The sequence below is a fragment of the Rhinopithecus roxellana genome, chromosome 13 (genome assembly GCF_007565055.1).
Source record: "Rhinopithecus roxellana isolate Shanxi Qingling chromosome 13, ASM756505v1, whole genome shotgun sequence".
Taxonomy (NCBI): Eukaryota; Metazoa; Chordata; class Mammalia; order Primates; family Cercopithecidae; genus Rhinopithecus; species Rhinopithecus roxellana.
This window is the reverse complement of record NC_044561.1, coordinates 2,904,889-2,921,448: the sequence shown is the minus strand read 5'-3', so window position 1 is coordinate 2,921,448 and position 16,560 is coordinate 2,904,889. Positions and strand designations below refer to the sequence as shown.

The following is a 16,560-nucleotide window of genomic DNA, read 5'->3' as shown; positions in this document are numbered from 1 at the left end:
TCATCAGCACCCACTGCTGCCCAGCACCCACAGGGCACCTGATGCCTCAGCACTGGTTCAGGTGAATTGTCACTTTTTTTTTTTTTCTGAGAGAGAGTTTCGCTCTTGTTGCCCAAGCTGGAGTGCAATGGCACGATCTTGGCTCACTGCAACCTCTGCCCCCCGGGTTCAAGCAATTCTCCTGCCTCAGACTCCAGAGTAGCTGGGATACCAGGCGCGCACCACCACGCCTGGCTAATTTTTTGTATTTTTAGTAGAAACAGAGTTTCACCATGTTAACCAGGCTGGTCTTGAACTCCTGACCTCAGGTGATCCACCCACCTCCACCTCCCAAAGTGCTGGGATTACAGGTATGAGCCACTGCACCCGGCCGAATTGCTACATTTAACCCTCCAAACACCTGTAAGGAAAGGTCCAGGTCTCTCCACATTACACAGGAAACTGGGACACAGGTTACACAATCTGCCAGGATCAGAACCCAATGAGCTGGAATCCGGAGCATCAGGCTCTTAATCCTCAAACTGCCTTCAGGAGAAAGCTGAAAGAAAGTGGCTGAGCGAGGCTTGCTCTACAGGCTCTTGGATTCCAAAAGGCTTGTCTCAAATGCACTGCTGCTCACGTGAGCCAGAGCAAAGTGTCCTCTCACAAAAGGAAAAAGCATCTCTTTCATTCACTCAGCTTGGCTGCACCACAGCTGGGAGCAAACTGCCCCAAAACTGTCACTGGAGCTCCCAAGCACATGAGACAGGGGTGACTTTAAGAGATCTTTGGGCTGGTGGCACGGTACAGTGTGGCCCATGTTATGACTCACTCCACAAATATTTACTGAGATGGACTGTGGCAGGCATTGTTCTAACCGCTGAGGATTCAACCGTAAACAAAATAGACTGGTCTGGCACGGTAGTTCACTCCTATAATCCCAGCACTTTAGGAGGCTAAGGAAGGAGGATCACTTAAGCTCAAGACTTTGAGACCAGTCTGGGTAATACAGCAAGATCTCATCTCTACAAAAATTTAAAAATTACCCGGGCATGGTGTCTCTCATGCCTGTAAGTCCCAGCTACTAAGGTGGCTGAGGTGGGAGGACTGCCTAAGTCCAGGAGGTCGAGGCTGCAGTGAGCTGTGATTGTGTCACTGCAATCCAGCCTAGGCGACAGCGAGACCCTGTCTTTTTTTTTTTTTTTTTGAGACGGAGTCTCGCTCTGTCACCCAGGCTGGAGTGCAGTGGCCGGATCTCAGCTCACTGCGAGCTCCGCCTCCCGGGTTTACGCCATTCTCCTGCCTCAGCCTCCCGAGACCCTGTCTTAAAACAAAACACGGCGAGGTGTAGTGGCTCACATCTGTAATCCCAGAACTTTGGGAGGCTGAGGAGGGTGGATCACTTGAGGTCAGGAGTTCAAGACCAGCCTGGCCAACAAAGTGAAACCCCATCTCTACCAAAAAATACAAAAATTAGCTGGGTGTGGTGGCATGCGCCTGCAATTCCAGCTTCCTGGGAGACTGAGGTGGGAGAATCACTTGAACCCAGGAGGCAGAGGCTGCAGTGAGCCGAGATCACACCACTACACTCCAGCCTGGGCAACAGAGTGAGTGTCTCAAAACCAAAACAAACAATCAACCAAAAAAACCCCCACAAAATCCCTGACATCCTGGAACTTATATTTTAGACAGAGCTACTAATAATAAAGAAGATTAACAGGTAAAATATATACAAAGGTTTCAGATGCCAATTAACTACTGAGGAGAAAAACCAAAGAATGGCGATAGGAAGTGCTGAGGTGGAGAGTGAAATTTTAGATAGGGCAAGGAGGGAAGTCTTCACCAAGAAATTGATCTTAAATCAGTACCTCATGGAGAGAGATGAAAGTCATATGAACATCTAGGCAAAGAGAGCACATGCAAAAGCCCTGGGGCTGGAACATGTTTAGCAAGTTCCAGGAAAAGCAAGGAAGGCAGTGAGATCAGAGAAGCAACAGGGGGCCAGACGTGTGCCATGAGAGGAGAGGCCAGTGCAAAGAGACGACATTTTAACAAGATCACTCTGGCTGGGTGTGGGGTAAGAAACAGAGAGGCATCAAGGACAATGTCACAGCTTTGACCTGAGCAACTGAATAATACTCCCATTGCCTAAGATGAGAAAGACAGTGGGAGGGACAGGTTTTGGTGAAGGGTAGGGTCAGGGATGGAGAGCAGAACTAACAGGCGCTCAATTCTAAACTCTAAGTTTGAGGCCTGGCACGGTGGCTCACTCCTGTAATCCCAGGACTTTGGGAGCCCAAGGCAGGCGGATCACTTAAGGTCAGGAGTTCGAGACCAGCCTGCCAACATGGTGAAACCCTGTTCTCTACAAAAATACAAAAATTAGTTGGGCATGATGATGGTGCATGCTTGTAATCCCATCTACTCAGGAGGCTGAGGCAGGAGAACTGGCAGGTGGGAGTTGCAGTGAGCCGAGATCGCGCCACTGCATTCCAGCCTGGGTGACAGAGTGAGACTCTGTCTCAAAAAAATAAAAAATAATAAAAATAAATAAATAAATACTTCAAGTTTGAAAAGCCTAAGTTTGAGGTGCTGAGTAAGCAACTAGATATTTGAGTCTGTCATTCCACGGAAAGGTCTGGACTGGACTGGGGATATAAATTTGTGGGTTGACAGAACAGAGACGGCACTTAAAGAAATAAGACTGGATGAGATCACCATCCGAAAATGAGAAGAGGCATTTAAGACATGACCCTATCAAAATCCACTGTGAAAGACACATAACATATCCTCCCAGGGAGCCACTCTCTACAAAGTGAAGCTTGTAACGCACTTCACTACGGCCCCTTACCTGTTGCCTACCTACTTCCCCCAACACACACTCAACAGATGTGTGCAGATACACACACACACACACACACAGAGTATTTAAATTTCTCCTTTCTGTATCTCTTAGTGATGTCATTCTGCTGAGTAAGAGGGAAACTCCCTTTGGGGGAGTCTGTCATGGAACAAGAAAGTAACCCATGGAAGGGAGAAAAAGTGTCCTAAGCACTGAGACAGCAGTAGCAAAAACCTTACACATCAGGGCAACCACAGAGGCTCTGGTGACAGATTCCAGCTTCAACCTCATCGGTGTGATCTCAAGCAACTCATTCGCCCTCTTTTTCTCATGTGAATTGAGAATATCATTGGCTACACCCACGGTAGCCTAGAACATCAGACAGTTCATAAATATTTGTTAGATAAACGATGACTGAATGAACGGTGAAGAGAACATATACAGACAAGCCTGACTCACAAGGGGTGATCAACAAACATTGCCAAATGATACAATGAAAGACAAGGGACCTCCTGCTCATCCTTCTCTCCTTGTCTTCTCATTCTATCCTTTTCCCTTTCCATTCCTTTCAATCCTGCCTACGACCCAACAGTAAAGTCATGTATTTGTACAGGGCCATACTGGTTATAAAGCTTTACCTTCTACATTTTCTCATTCAAATTTTGAAACTAATGGCAGCCTTAGGAGGGCAGGAAGTACAGTCCTCCGTCACAGATGAGGAAACTGAGACTTGGACAGGCAACAGCTGCCAAACTCCAGGCAGAGACTGTAACAAAAACAATGCATTCAAAAACAATGTATTCAGCCCAAGGGTGGAGCCTCAATGTTGCCAAACCAAACCTGCCTGACATCCTGTTGGGCGGGTAAGAGGCAGGTGAGGGAAAGACCCAGAAGCTAGGGGGAGGTATATGTTGGGGTCATGTGGGTAGCCCATTAAAAATATGGCCACAGGTCCCCTTGCCCTGTGCCCTCCCTGTCCCACACCCACGGGCTTGCTCCTGGCCCAGTCCCATAGTCACCCGGGTCACATGCTCCCTGTCACCAGCTTCCAAGTCATCTGTGGGAGCAGGAGGTGGACACAGGATCTGGGTGGCCAGGCTGAGGGGAAGGAGGGAGCATGTCGGGGGCAGGTCTGGAGGCACGCGAGAGAGGAAAGGCAGGGAGGAAAGGCAGGGAGAAAGGGCAGGAGAAGCAGGGAGTGAGACATGGGTAGATGCACCACTTAAGGTGGAGACCGAGGTGAAGTGGGGAATCAAGTGAAGTGGGGAGCACTTAGAAGAGCACAGAAAGGAAAATGAGGACGGCCAATGGGGCCTAAAGAGGCACTGAGAGTCGGGGAAAGAGGAGAGATGGAATGACTCGGGAAGTTAGGAATATTGAGGGAGACACACGGAGGAGACTGGAGTACAGGGGAGGAACTCAGGGTCGAAGCTGGGGTCCCTGGAGTCCACAAGTTCGAGATGAGACATGGGCGGTCTAGGGATGGGAGTTGGGGACGCTGGGGGATGAAAAGATGGAAGGTGGGGGCACTCAGGGAGTCACATAAGGGTCAATGTAGGACATGCCTCAGAATCGGAGACACGAGGAAGATCCACAGGGGGGTCCGGCGGAGATGTGGCAGTCCGTGGCGCGGAGGAAGTTGGCGAAGGTACCCCAGGCCCCGCCCACCTGCGAGGTCACTCACCTCGGCTTACTCAGCACTTCTATTTTCTCCCACTTCCGCAAACAAACCGGCCTCGGGCCACGTGATGGCGTGACCACCGCTCTCCGCCAATCACTGGTGGCCCTGCCCCAGGCCTCCTCTAGGCTCCGCCCCCACGCCCGAGGACGGCGGGAGGCGGGGGGGGGGGGGGGTCCGCCATTTTTTTAACTGCCCAATGGAAGGGGCTCCCTTAGCCGAGGGAGGACGAGCTTTCGGCGGGAGCCAATCCTCGGCGGCGAGACGCGGCCATGGCTGTGCCGGGCGGAAGGTGCACGTGACGGCTCCTTGGCAGTCAAGTTGATGAGGGCCAGGAGTCTCACCCTAGTCCGCTCTCCGCCTCCTAAAGCAGCCAGAGCCTGGAGTCTGAAGTTACTGTTAATGATTGCTCGTAAAGATAAAAATAAAGGCAACAGAGGCATAGGGCATAACAAGGAGGAACCTGTTTTGATTTTTGCCAGGTAGCCTCAAGCCAGGGTTGGCAGATGTAGCATATAAAAAATACGGGATGTTCAGTTACATTTGAATTTCAGCTAAACAGCCAATACTTTTTTTTCCGATAGAACAGAAATTGAGCATAGCTTTTTTATTTCTCACAACTAAGGCCAAACTCCCTAGGGGAATTACCACACATGTCTTTTTTTTTTTTTTTTTTTTTGAGACAGAGTCTCGCTCTGTCTCTCAGGTTGGAGTGCAGTGGCACGATCTCTGCTCACTGCAACCTCAGCCTCCCGGATTCAAGTGGTTCGCCTGCCTCAGCCTCCCGCGTAGCTGGGATTACAGGCGCCCGCCACTATGCCCAGCTAATTTTCTGTATTTTTAGTAGAGAAGGGGTTTCACCATGTTGCCCAGGCTGGTCTCGAACTCCTGACCTCAAGTGATCCGCCCACCTCATTCTCCCAAAGTGCTGGGATTACAGGCGTGAACCACCACCCCCGGCTCCTAAATTTTTAACGTAAGTAAAATATACTAAGTTAAGTATCGTGCTAAAAATGTATGCATTGTTGTCTGGTAACATGCCCTGAGCCAGTCTCAGGAAATACCTTAGCACTTTCAGTAAGAACTTGGGCAAATGATCTCTGTGAACCTCACACCCATCATCCAAGAAGTGGGCACAGTAATACAAGGTTGTTGTGACATCTAGAAGTAAATTAGTCCCCATTCGTGCACATAGTGGAATTTCAATAAATGGCAGTTGTTAGGGTTAATAATGCTGATAATGAGATATGTTGCAGAGAAGCCAGGAGACTAGACTTCAGTCACACATCTGCTTCGGACTGAGCAGGTCATGTCTCCTCTCCTCAGCCCACCGGTTTGGTTGGACCTTTTCTTTCCCTAATAATCACCCAACCCTAGGTCTAGAGGAATCTGCCAGACTGCTCTCCATTTACGTGGGAAGTATAGTTGCTGGTGTTATTCTTGTGAAAAGAAGTGTGTAGGCCGGGTGCGGTGGATCATACCTATAATCCCAGCAGTTTAGGAGGCTGAGGCGGGTGGATCACTTGAGGTCAGGAGTTTGTGACCAGCCTGACCAACATGGTGAAACCCCATAATTAGCTGGGTGTGCCGGCCATAGTCTGTAATCCCAGCTGCTCAGGAGGCTGAGGCAGGAGAATCGCTTGAACCTGGGAGGAAGAAGTTGCAGTGAGCCAAGATCGCACCACTGTACTCCAGCCTGTCTCAAAAAAAAAAAAAAAAAAAAGTGTGTTTCCTCCTCAGTCCATCTAAAGATATTAGTGCCTAGATAGGGCAGCCAATGCAGATTGCTCAAGATTTAGTTAAGAATCTTGGTGAAGGCCGGGCGCGGTGGCTCACGCCTGTAATCCCAGCACTTTGGGAGGCCCAGGCGGGCGGATCACAAGGTCAGGAGATCGAGACCATGGTGAAACCCCGTCTCTACTAAAAATACAAAAAAAATTAGCCGGGCGCGGTGGCGGGCGCCTGCAGTCCCAGCTACTCAGGAGGCTGAGGCAGGAGAATGGCGTGAACCCGGGAGGCGGAGCTTGCAGTGAGCCGAGATCGCGCCACTGCACTCCAGCCTGGGCGACAGAGCGAGACTCCGCCTCAAAAAAAAAAAAAAAAAAAAAGAATCTTGGTGAAAACAAGGTCTTGGTGAGGTGCCGCCATTTCATCCGTACTCGGTGCGGAGCTTCCAGCAGCGCTATGTTGGGCCACAGCGTCCGGAGGTTCACAACCTCTGTGGTCCGTAGGAGCCACTATGAGGAGGGCCCTGGGAAGAATTCGCCATTTTCAGTGGAAAACAAGTGGGCGTTACTAGTTAAGATGTGTTTGTACTTTGGATCTGCATTTGCTGCACCCTTCCTTCTAGTAAGACACCAACTGCTTAAATCATAAGGACGTTTCAGTTCATCCATTTAACAGATATGAAGAGCATTTTAAGAGATACAGCCTCTGGAAATGGATCAAACTCTAACTCATGGCATACTAGATATGTTAATAAACTTATGACATGAAAAAAAAAAAAGAATCTTCACAGGTTAATGAAATTAACCATCTTAACTAATATCTGTACAGAGCTTCACCAGTTACAAAGTGACTTCACTTCCATCATCTCCTCCTGTCCCCATTTTACAGGTGAGGAAAGTGTTACTTAAAGTAAGATTTAAAATTTGCTTAAGAGTTTCAGCTTGGGCCGGGCGCGGTGGCTCAAGCCTGTAATCCCAGCACTTTGGGAGGCCGAGACGGGCGGATCACGAGGTCAGGAGATCGAGACCATCCTGGCAAACACGGTGAAACACCGTCTCTACTAAAAAATACAAAAAACTAGCCGGGGGCCGGGCGCGGTGGCTCAAGCCTGTAATCCCAGCACTTTGGGAGGCCGAGACGGGCGGATCACGAGGTCAGGAGATCGAGACCATCCTGGCTAACACGGTGAAACCCCGTCTGTACTAAAAATACAAAAAACTAGCCGGGCGAGGTGGCGGGCACCTGTAGTCCCAGCTACTCGGGAGGCTGAGGCAGGAGAATGGCGTAAACCCGGGAGGCGGAGCTTGCAGTGAGCTGAGATCTGGCCACTGCACTCCAGTCCGGGCGACAGAACGAGACTCCGCCTCAAAAAAAAAAAAAAAAAAAAAAACTAGCTGGGTGAGGTGGCGGCGCCTGTAGTCCCAGGTACCCGGGAGGCTGAGACAGGAGAATGGCATGAACCCGGGAGGCGGAGCTTGCAGTGAGCTGAGATCCGGCCACAGCACTCCAGCCTGGGTGACAGAGCGAGACTCCATCTCAAAAAAAAAAAAAAAAAAAAAGAGTTTCAGCTTGACTGCGCACAGTGGCTCACGCCTGTAATCCCAACACTTTGGGAGTCCAAGGTGAGTGGATCACTTGAGCTCAGGAGTTCAAGACCAGCTTGTACAACATGGAGAAACCTCGTCTTTACAAAAAATACAAAAATTATCCAGGTGTGGTGGTGCATGCCTCTGTTCCCAGCTAGTGTGCAGGGGAGGCCGGGGGGTCAAGGATGCAGTGAGCCAAGATCGCCTGCACTCCAGCCTGGGCGACAGAGCGAGACCATGTCTAAAAAAAAAAAGAAAAGAAAAAAGAGTTTCAGCTTGAAGTGGAGAGAAAAGAATAAAGACTCAGAATTCTCAGTGAAAATATCTTGCCCTTCATACCCCAAACAAGCAAAGTTAGAGTGATGGTTATCAAGGAGCTTGCAAAAAAGACCATGCATTCCACCCACTGCCAAGCAGTCTTTCCTGAGAAAAACCACAGGGGCAACATGCGGTGTCCCATTCTTCAACAAACACCCACCCTTGCAGTCAGGATTTTGCAAAGCACATTTGGAAATACAGACACACAGGTGAATCTAAAATGCAGAAAAGGGCCAGGCGCGGTGACTCATGCCTATAATCCCAACACTTTGGGAGGCTGAGGCGGATGGATTACCTGAGGTCAGGAGTTCGAGACCATCCTGACCAACATGGTGAAACCCCCTCTCTACAAAAAATACAAAAAATTAGCCAGGCGTGGTGGCAGGCGCCTGTAATTCCAGCTACTGGAGAGGCTGAGGCAGGAGAATTGCTTGAATCCAGGAGGTGGAGGTTGCAGTGAACCGAGATCACACCACTGCACTCCAGCCTGGGTGACAGAGTGAGACTCTGTCTCAAAAAATAAATAGACCAGGCGCAGTGACTCACACCTGTAATCCCAACACTTTGGGAGGCCGAGACACGTGGCTCACGGGGTTAGGAGATCGAGACCATCCTGGCTCACACGGTGAAACCCTGCCTCTACTAAAAATACAAAAAATTAGCCAGGCATGGTGGCATGCGCCTGTAGTCCCAGCCACTCAGGAGGCTGAGGCAAGAGAATCACTTGAACCCAGGAGGCGGAGGTTGCAGTGAGCCGAGATCGCGCCACTGCACTCCAGCCTGGGCGACACAGCAAGACCCCGTCTCAATAAATAAATAAATAAATAGATAGATAATAAAATTCAGAAAAGGCCAAGGGAGGCTGGATCAATTGTTGGAAACAAAGATCCACAGAAGACATTCACAAAATAGAATCTCAGTACCTGATGAAGTTCAGTGTCCCTTCCCCAGGTATTTCTGGTGGAAACTATTTAATGAGTAGACAAATCAAAAGATGGAATGGAGGGGATTATTAGATAGCACTGAATGAGCAAGTAAAGGGATGGGGCAAGTAAGCATGAGGGAGTGGGTTCTGTAGTGCTAGCGGATGGAGCTGCTAGCAGTTAAAGTAACTTCTCCTGAGGTGCTGTGCAAGGCTCCTCCCATGCATCAGGGAGGGTGTCTGCCCTCTAAGAGCCCAGAGCACAGAGGATCAGACTAGACTAGTCCCTTCCTTCAAGGAGCTAGATGGAAATCTAACATGCTAAGGGTGCAATATTACACCTTTTACTTTTTTTTTTTTTTTGAGACAGTCTCACTCTGTCCCCCAGGCTGGAGCGCAGTGGCGTGATCTCGGTTCACTGCAACCGCCACCTCCCGGGTTCTAACCAATTCTCCTGCCTCAGCCTCCCGAGTAGCTGGAATTACAGGTATGCACCCCCACGCCTGGCTAATTTTTATATTTCTAATAAAGACAGAGTTTCATCATGTTGGTCAGGCTGGTCTCAAACTCCTGACCTCAGGGGATCCACCTGCCTCGGCGTCCCAAAGTGCTGGGATTACAGGTGTGAGCCACCGCCCCCGGCCGGTGGCTCTTACTTTTTGATCCTTGCAACAGCCCTGTGATGTAGTACTGTCACCCCACTTTGTAGTTGAAGAGAATGAGGTTCCACAAGGGAAAATTATCCCCAGAGTTGCCAATGAGAGGCAGTGCCAGTTGCCAGTGTCAATGAGAGGCAGAACCAGAATCAGCACCTGTCTTGTCTTTTCTCTCTGCAAACTCTAGGCACACTCATTATGTGCCAGGCAGTGTTCTTGGTGTTGAGGAAACTGCATTGAACAAAATAGATAAAAATCCCTGCCTTTGTGCTGCTCACATCCTGGTGGGGAAAGACACAGAATGAACTAGACAGAGAAGGAAACAGAGAGTGTGTTTTGTTAATGTCTTTAAGTGAGGTGTCATGTCAGCATGTTACATTCAAAGCACCTTAACTGTGGGATCTGTGCTTGTGTATTTGAATACCTTTGCACTTGCACTAGTCCCTCCATTATCTGTGTGAACTTTTTTTTTTTGAGACCAGCTCTGGCTCTGTCACCCAAGCTGGAGTGCAATGGGGTGATCTTGGCTGACTGCAACCTCCACCTCCTGGGCTCAGGTGATCCTCCCATCTCAATGTCCTGAGTAGCTGGGACTACAGGTTCAGGCCACTATGACTTTTTTTTTTTTTTTTTGAGACTGGAGTCTCACTCCGTCACCCAGGCTGGAGTGCAGTGGCGCGATCTCGGCTCACTGCAAGCTCCGCCTCCCGGGTTTACGCCATTCTCCTGCCTCAGCCTCCTAGTAGCTGGGACTACAAGCACCCACCACCTCGCCCGGCTAGGTTTTTTGTATTTTTTAGTAGAGACGGGGTTTCACCGTGTCAGCCAGGATGGTCTCTATCTCCTGACCTCGTGATCCGCCCGTCTCCGCCTCCCAAAGTGCCGGGATTACTTTGGTAGAGTCTAGTTTTCGCCATGTTGCCTAGGCTGGTCTCGAATACCTAGCCTCAAGCAATCTGCCTGCCTCAGCCTCCCAAAGTGCTGGGATTACAGGCATGAATCACCGTGCTTGGCCTGAATATTTTTTTTTTTTTTGAGACGGAGTCTCGCTCTGTCGACCAGGCTGGAGTGCAGTGGTACAATCTAGGCTCACTGCAAGCTCTGCCTCCCGGGTTGACGTCATTCTCCTGCCTCAGCCTCCGGAGTAGCTGGTACTACAGGCACCCGCCACCACACCCGGCTAATTTTTTGTATTTTTTAGTGGAGACGGTGTTTCATTGTGTTAGCCAGGATGGTCTCGATCTTCTGACCTCGTGATCTGCCCACCTCAGCCTCCCAGAGTGCTGGAATTATAGGCATGAGCCACCGTGCCCGGCCGGCCTGAACATTTTTATAATTAAAAAGTTGGAGGAGGCTGGGCACGGTGGCTCATGCCTGTAATCTCAGCACTTTGGGAGGCTGAGGTGGGTGGATCACTTGAGGTCAGGATTTCAAGACCAGCCTGGCCAACATGGTGAAACCCTGTCTCTACTAAAAATATAAAAATTAGCTGGGCATGGCAGCTGGCACCTGTAATCCCAGCTACTCGGGAGGCTGAGGCAGGAGAATTGCTTGAACCTGGAAGGCGGAGGTTGCAATGAGCCAAGATCTTGCCACTGCACTCCAGCCTGGGCGACAGAAGGAAACTCTGCCTCAAAACAAAACAAAAAGTTGGGGGAATACATAGTGAGTTAGAGGGTGAGGAATGCTGGGGAGTAAACACAGGAAGGAGAGACCCGGGAGCGTTGCAGTTTTAACTAGACTGGCCAGGAAAAAAGTTAGAAGGAAGGTAATTAAATAAAGACCTGATGGAGGCGAAGGAGTGAGCTATGTGGACAACCAGGAAAAGAGTGTTCCAGATGGAGCAAGAACAAAGGCCCTGAGGCAGGAGCCCGCCTGGCTTGTTTTAAGAGGAAAAGCAAGGAGGCTATTATAGCCTTGTATTGGAGTACAGAGAGCCAGTGTGGGTGTAGTAGGCAATAACGTTGAGGTTAAAAGGATATTGGGAGTAGAACTTGTAGGACATTGGAAACCATTTTAAGACTTTGGCTTTCAATCTCAGGGCAATAGGGAACCATGAGAGGTTTTTGACCAGAGTAGTGACCAGAATGAATTTACACTTTAACAGTTTATGTCTGTTCAGTGAGAATAGAGTGCAAGGGAAGGCAGAGGCTGGGAGACCAGTGAGAAGGCTACTGTAGAAATCCATGGCCGGGCAGGGTGGCTCATGCCTGTAATCCCAGCACTTTGGGAGGCCAAGGCAGGCAGATCACAAGATCAGGAGTTCAAGACCAATCTGGCCAAGATGGTGAAACCTCCCATCTCTACTAAAAATACAAAAATTAGCCAGGCATGGTGGCAGGCGCCTGTAATCCCAGCTACTTGGGAGGCTGAGGCAGACAATTGCTTGAACCCGGGAGGCAGAGACTGCGGTGAGCCGAGATAGTGCCACTGCACTCCAGCCTGCCAGCCTGGGCAACAGAGTGACTCCATCTCAAAAAAAAAAAAAAAAAAAAGAAGAAGAAGAAAAGAAAAGAAAAAGAAAGAAAACAGAAATCCAGCTGAGAGATAATGGTCTGACCAGCAGCACATGTAATCATCACAGCTATAGGTTCATTACAGTCCAGGTTTGTGTTACGATAAAATACATAAGCCATTGCTAGAAGGCATTGTTAAACTCCTTCCTGTGGGAAGCTTTTGAGATTATTCTTGAGCAGGAGTGGGCAAACTATCCTGCCTGCCACCTGTTTCTGTAAACAAGTGTTATTGGAACACAGCCACACCATTTGTTTACACACGTTTCTGCTTTCTGCAGTGGGAGAGTTGAGTAATCATGACAGATACCTCATGGCCCACAAAGCCTGAAATATTTCTCTCTGGCCCTTTACAGAAAATAAATTTACCCACCTCTGATCTTAAATTGGATGTCAAAGGTTAAATAGGAGTTTGCCAGCTGGATTAGGAAAGAGAACATTCTAGGTGGAAGGAACTGTGTGAGCAAAAGTCAATATCATGAGACTGTGTGGATTGTTTGGGGACCTGCAAGGGATTGAGTACTGCTAAAACCTGGTGTGTGACCAGGAGAACAGTCCCCAGAGGCCATCTAGAAAGAGTCTCCCCGTAATCCCAGCACTTTGGGAGCACAAGGCGAGTAACTCGCTTGAGCCCAGGAGTTTGAAACCAGCCTGGGCAACATAGCGAGACTCTCATCTCTACAAAAATTTTAAAAATTAGCCAGGCATGGTGGTGCATGCCTGTAGTCCCAGCTACTTCAGAAGGCTGGGACAGGAGGATTGCTTGAACCCCAACCTCCCAAGGGACGGGAGGTTGTAGTGAGCTATGATTGCGCTACTGCACTCCAGCCTGGGTGACTTAGTGAGACCCTGTCTCAAGAAAAAAAGGGTGGTGCAGTGGCTCACACCTGTAATCCCAGCACGTTGGGAGGTGAAGCAGGCAGATCACTTGAGGTCAGGAGTTCAAGACCAGCCTGGACAACATGGTGAAACCCCCATATCTACTAAAGCTACAAAAAATTAGCTGGGCGTGGTGGCAGGTGCCTGTAGTCCCAGCTACTCTACTTGGGAGGCTGAGGCACGAGAATCGCCTGAACCCGGGGGCAGAGGTTACTATGAGCTGACATCATACCACTGCACTCAAGCCTGGGCAACAGAGCGAGACTCCGTCTCAAAAAATATATATAAAAGAAAAAAAAAAAAAAAGAAAGAGTTTGAGTGCCAGGCCAAGGAGTGGGTGCACCACACCACAAGCAGTGGGTGCCCTGGAAGGTTGGGGCCAGGAAGCAATGTGGAAAAATCCTGCTGCTGCCATGGGAGAGGTGATAGGAGGGTGCGGAGCCCACAAGGCAGCTTGCATGATTATGCTAATTACATGGCTTCTGACTTGGTGAGTGGGACATCAGGGCTTGTGCCCGCCACAGGAGGGAAGTGGACTCCTCAGGAGGTGACCTGAGCTGTGAGGCAGCAGCCATGTGTGTTTCCATCCCAAGGGCAAAAGCCGGGCCTGGTCAGGAAAGGCGGGATTTCCCTACTCTGGGAGAACCTCAGCCCAGCTCAGGAGCTCACAGGACAGACTGTGGGCTGAGAAGAAGCTGGTTCTCAGGAACGGGGAACCAGGGAGCTTCACAAGGAAGCTGGCTTAAACCTGAATCCTGGCCGGGCGCGGTGGCTCAAGCCTATAATCCCAGCACTTTGGGAGGCTGAGACGGGCAGATCACAAGGTCAGGAGATCGAGACCATCTTGGCTAACCCGGTGAAACCCCGTCTCTACTAAAAAAATACAAAAAACTAGCCGGGCAAGGTGGCGGGCGCCTATAGTCCCAGCTACTCGGGAGGCTGAGGCAGGAGAATGGCGTGAACCCGAAAGGCGGAGCTTGCAGTGAGCTGAGATCCGGCTACTGCACTCCAATTTGGGCGACAGAGCGAGACTCCGTCTCAAAAAAAAAAAACAAACCTGAATCCTGAAGGATGGTGAAGGATGGAGAAGGATGGAGAGGGATGGAGAGGGATGGTGAGGGATGGCAAGGGATGGAGAGGGATAGAGAGGGATGGTGAGGGATGGAGAGGGATGGTGGGGGATGGAGAGGGATGGTAGGGAATGAAGAGGGATGGAGAAGGATGGTGAGGGATGAATAGAGATGGTGAGGGATGGTGAAGGATGGTGAGGGATGGAGAGGGATGGAGAAGATGGAGAGGGATGGAAAAGATGGAGAGGGATGGAGAGGGATGGTGGGGGATGGAGAGGGATGGTGGGGGATGGAGAGGGATGGTGGAGGATGGAGAGGGATGTGAGGGATGGAGAGGGATGGAGAGGGATGGTGGGGGATGGAGAGGGATGGTGGGAGATGGAGAGGGATGGTGGGAGATGGAGAGGGATGGTAGGGGATGGAGAGGGATGGTGAGGGATGGAGAGGGATGGAGGGGGATGGAGAGGGACGGTGAGGGACGGTGAAGGATGGAGAAGGACGGAGAGGGATGGTGAGGGATGGTGGGGGATGGAGAGGGATGGTGGGGGATGGAGAGGGATGGTGGGGGATGGAGAGGGAATGGTGAGGGATGGAGAGGGATGGAGAGGGATGGTGGGGGATGGAGAGGGATGGTGGGGGATGGAGAGGGATGGAGAGGGATGGTGAGGGATGGAGAGGGATGGTGAGGGATGGAGAGGGATGGTGAGGGATGGTGGGGGATGGAGAGGGATGGTGGGGGATGGAGAGGGATGGTGGGGGATGGTGAGGGATGGTGGGGGATGGGGAGGGATGGTGAAGGATGGTGAAGGACGGTGAAGATTGGAGAGGCTGAGCAGGGGTATTTCAGGCAAAGATGCAGGGTATGTGCCAAGCCTCCCAGGATGGGGGCATCTAATTTGGAGTTCTTGAGGGTCAGAGTGTGCAAGCTCTTAATCCCTTTTTCCCTTCTCTTGTGCTTCTCGTCCTCATTTCTGTTTTATCAGCCATTATTTATGAAATACCTGCTATGTGCATGACTTTACTCTTTTTTTCTTTTTCTTTTTCTTTTTTTTTTTTGACTCAAAGTCTCGCTCTGTCGCCAGGCTGGAGTGCAGTGGCACAGTCTTGGTTCATTGCAACCTCTTTCTCCTGGGTTCAAGAGATTCTCCTGCCTCAGCCTCCAGAGTAGCTGGGACTACAGGTGCGTGCCACCACACCTGGCTAATTTTTGTATTTTTAGTAGACACGGGGTTTTGCTATGTTGGCCAGGATGGTCTCAATCCCACCCACCTCGGCCTCCCAAGAAGTGCTGGGATTACAGGCGTGAGCCACTGTGCCTGGCTGGCCTTACTCTTAGTATGGTGGGGACACTAAAACATCTCTATTCTTGTCCTTAGGCCTCACAATTTAATACAAGCTTGTCTCAAATATACAGATAATAGTTTATTGTGAAAAAGCACTGGAATATAAAGGCAAATATATTTTTTCCATATCATCACATATTCTATGGTCTGAATGCGTGTATCACCCCAAAATACTTTTTATTTATTTATTTTTGAGATAGAGTCTTGCTCCATCACTGAGGCTGGAGTATAGTGGTGTGATCTCAGCTCACTGAAACCTCCACCTCCTGGGATTAAGTGATTCTCCTGCCTCAGCCTCCCCGAGTAGCTGGAATTACAGGTGCCCGCCACCGTGCCCAACTAATTTTTGTATTTTTAGTAGAGATGGGGTTTCAACATGTTGGCAAGGCTGGTCTCAAATGCCTGACCTCAAGCCATCTGCTTACCTCAGCCTCCCAAAGTGCTAGGATTACAGGGGTGAGCCACTGTGCCCAGCCCCTTTTTTTTTTTTTTTTTTTTTTTGAGACAGAGTCTCGCTCTGTCACCCAGGCTGTAGTGCAATGGCTCAAACATGGCTCACTGCACCCTCGATTTCCTGGGCCCAAGCAATCCTCCCGCCTCAGCCTCCCAAGTAGCTGGAACCACGGGAGAACAGCACCACACCTGGCTGATTTTTTAAAAAATTTTTGTAGAGGTGAGTCTTGCTATGTTGCCCCAGCTGGTCTTGAATTCCTGGGCTCAAGCAATCCTCCTGCCTTGGCCTCCCAAAGTCCTGATATTACAGGTGTGAGGCACCACGCCCAGCCCTGATGATCTTCTCTTATGTCCCGGGGTTCCTGAAATTCTACTGCAAATCACACATTCATGAGTAGGCTGAATCACTGTGCCCCTGGGATGCAATGGTAATAAAGAGGAATTGCAGTGGTCTCCAGGGAATCAATCCATGTTTGGCTGCCCTGCCATAGCGTTATGCAGGGTATGAGGGCAATCAGTGATATAAACACAGTCCCCACTGTCAGGGAGCCAAAGGACCTTGTAGGATCGAGGTCCCCAACCTTTTTGGCACC

At 50.0% G+C, this 16,560-nt stretch overlaps 2 protein-coding genes across 6 annotated transcripts in view; one reads left to right on the top strand and one right to left on the bottom strand.

Annotated features, from left to right (window-relative positions):
* Positions 1–4,597, bottom strand: part of PLA2G6 (phospholipase A2 group VI) — a 72,059-nt gene extending 67,462 nt beyond the window's left edge. For 2 of the 5 annotated variants that reach the window (XM_010389227.1, XM_010389228.1), the window contains exon 1: positions 4,506–4,597. The gene's annotated coding sequence lies outside the window, so the exon portion shown is untranslated. Of the gene's footprint in view, positions 1–3,459; positions 3,584–4,386 lie in introns of those variants that run through there. The other 3 variants (XM_030914996.1, XM_030914999.1, XM_030914997.1) reach the window with 2 other exon arrangements.
* Positions 4,598–6,621: 2,024 nt separating this feature from the next.
* On the top strand, positions 6,622–7,005 carry LOC115892928 (cytochrome c oxidase subunit 7C, mitochondrial-like). Its single transcript, XM_030915700.1, has one exon. The coding sequence runs from the start codon at positions 6,684–6,686 to the stop codon at positions 6,873–6,875; it is 192 nt and encodes a 63-aa protein (XP_030771560.1). The 5' UTR covers positions 6,622–6,683; the 3' UTR covers positions 6,876–7,005.
* The last annotated feature ends 9,555 nt before the right edge of the window (positions 7,006–16,560 follow it).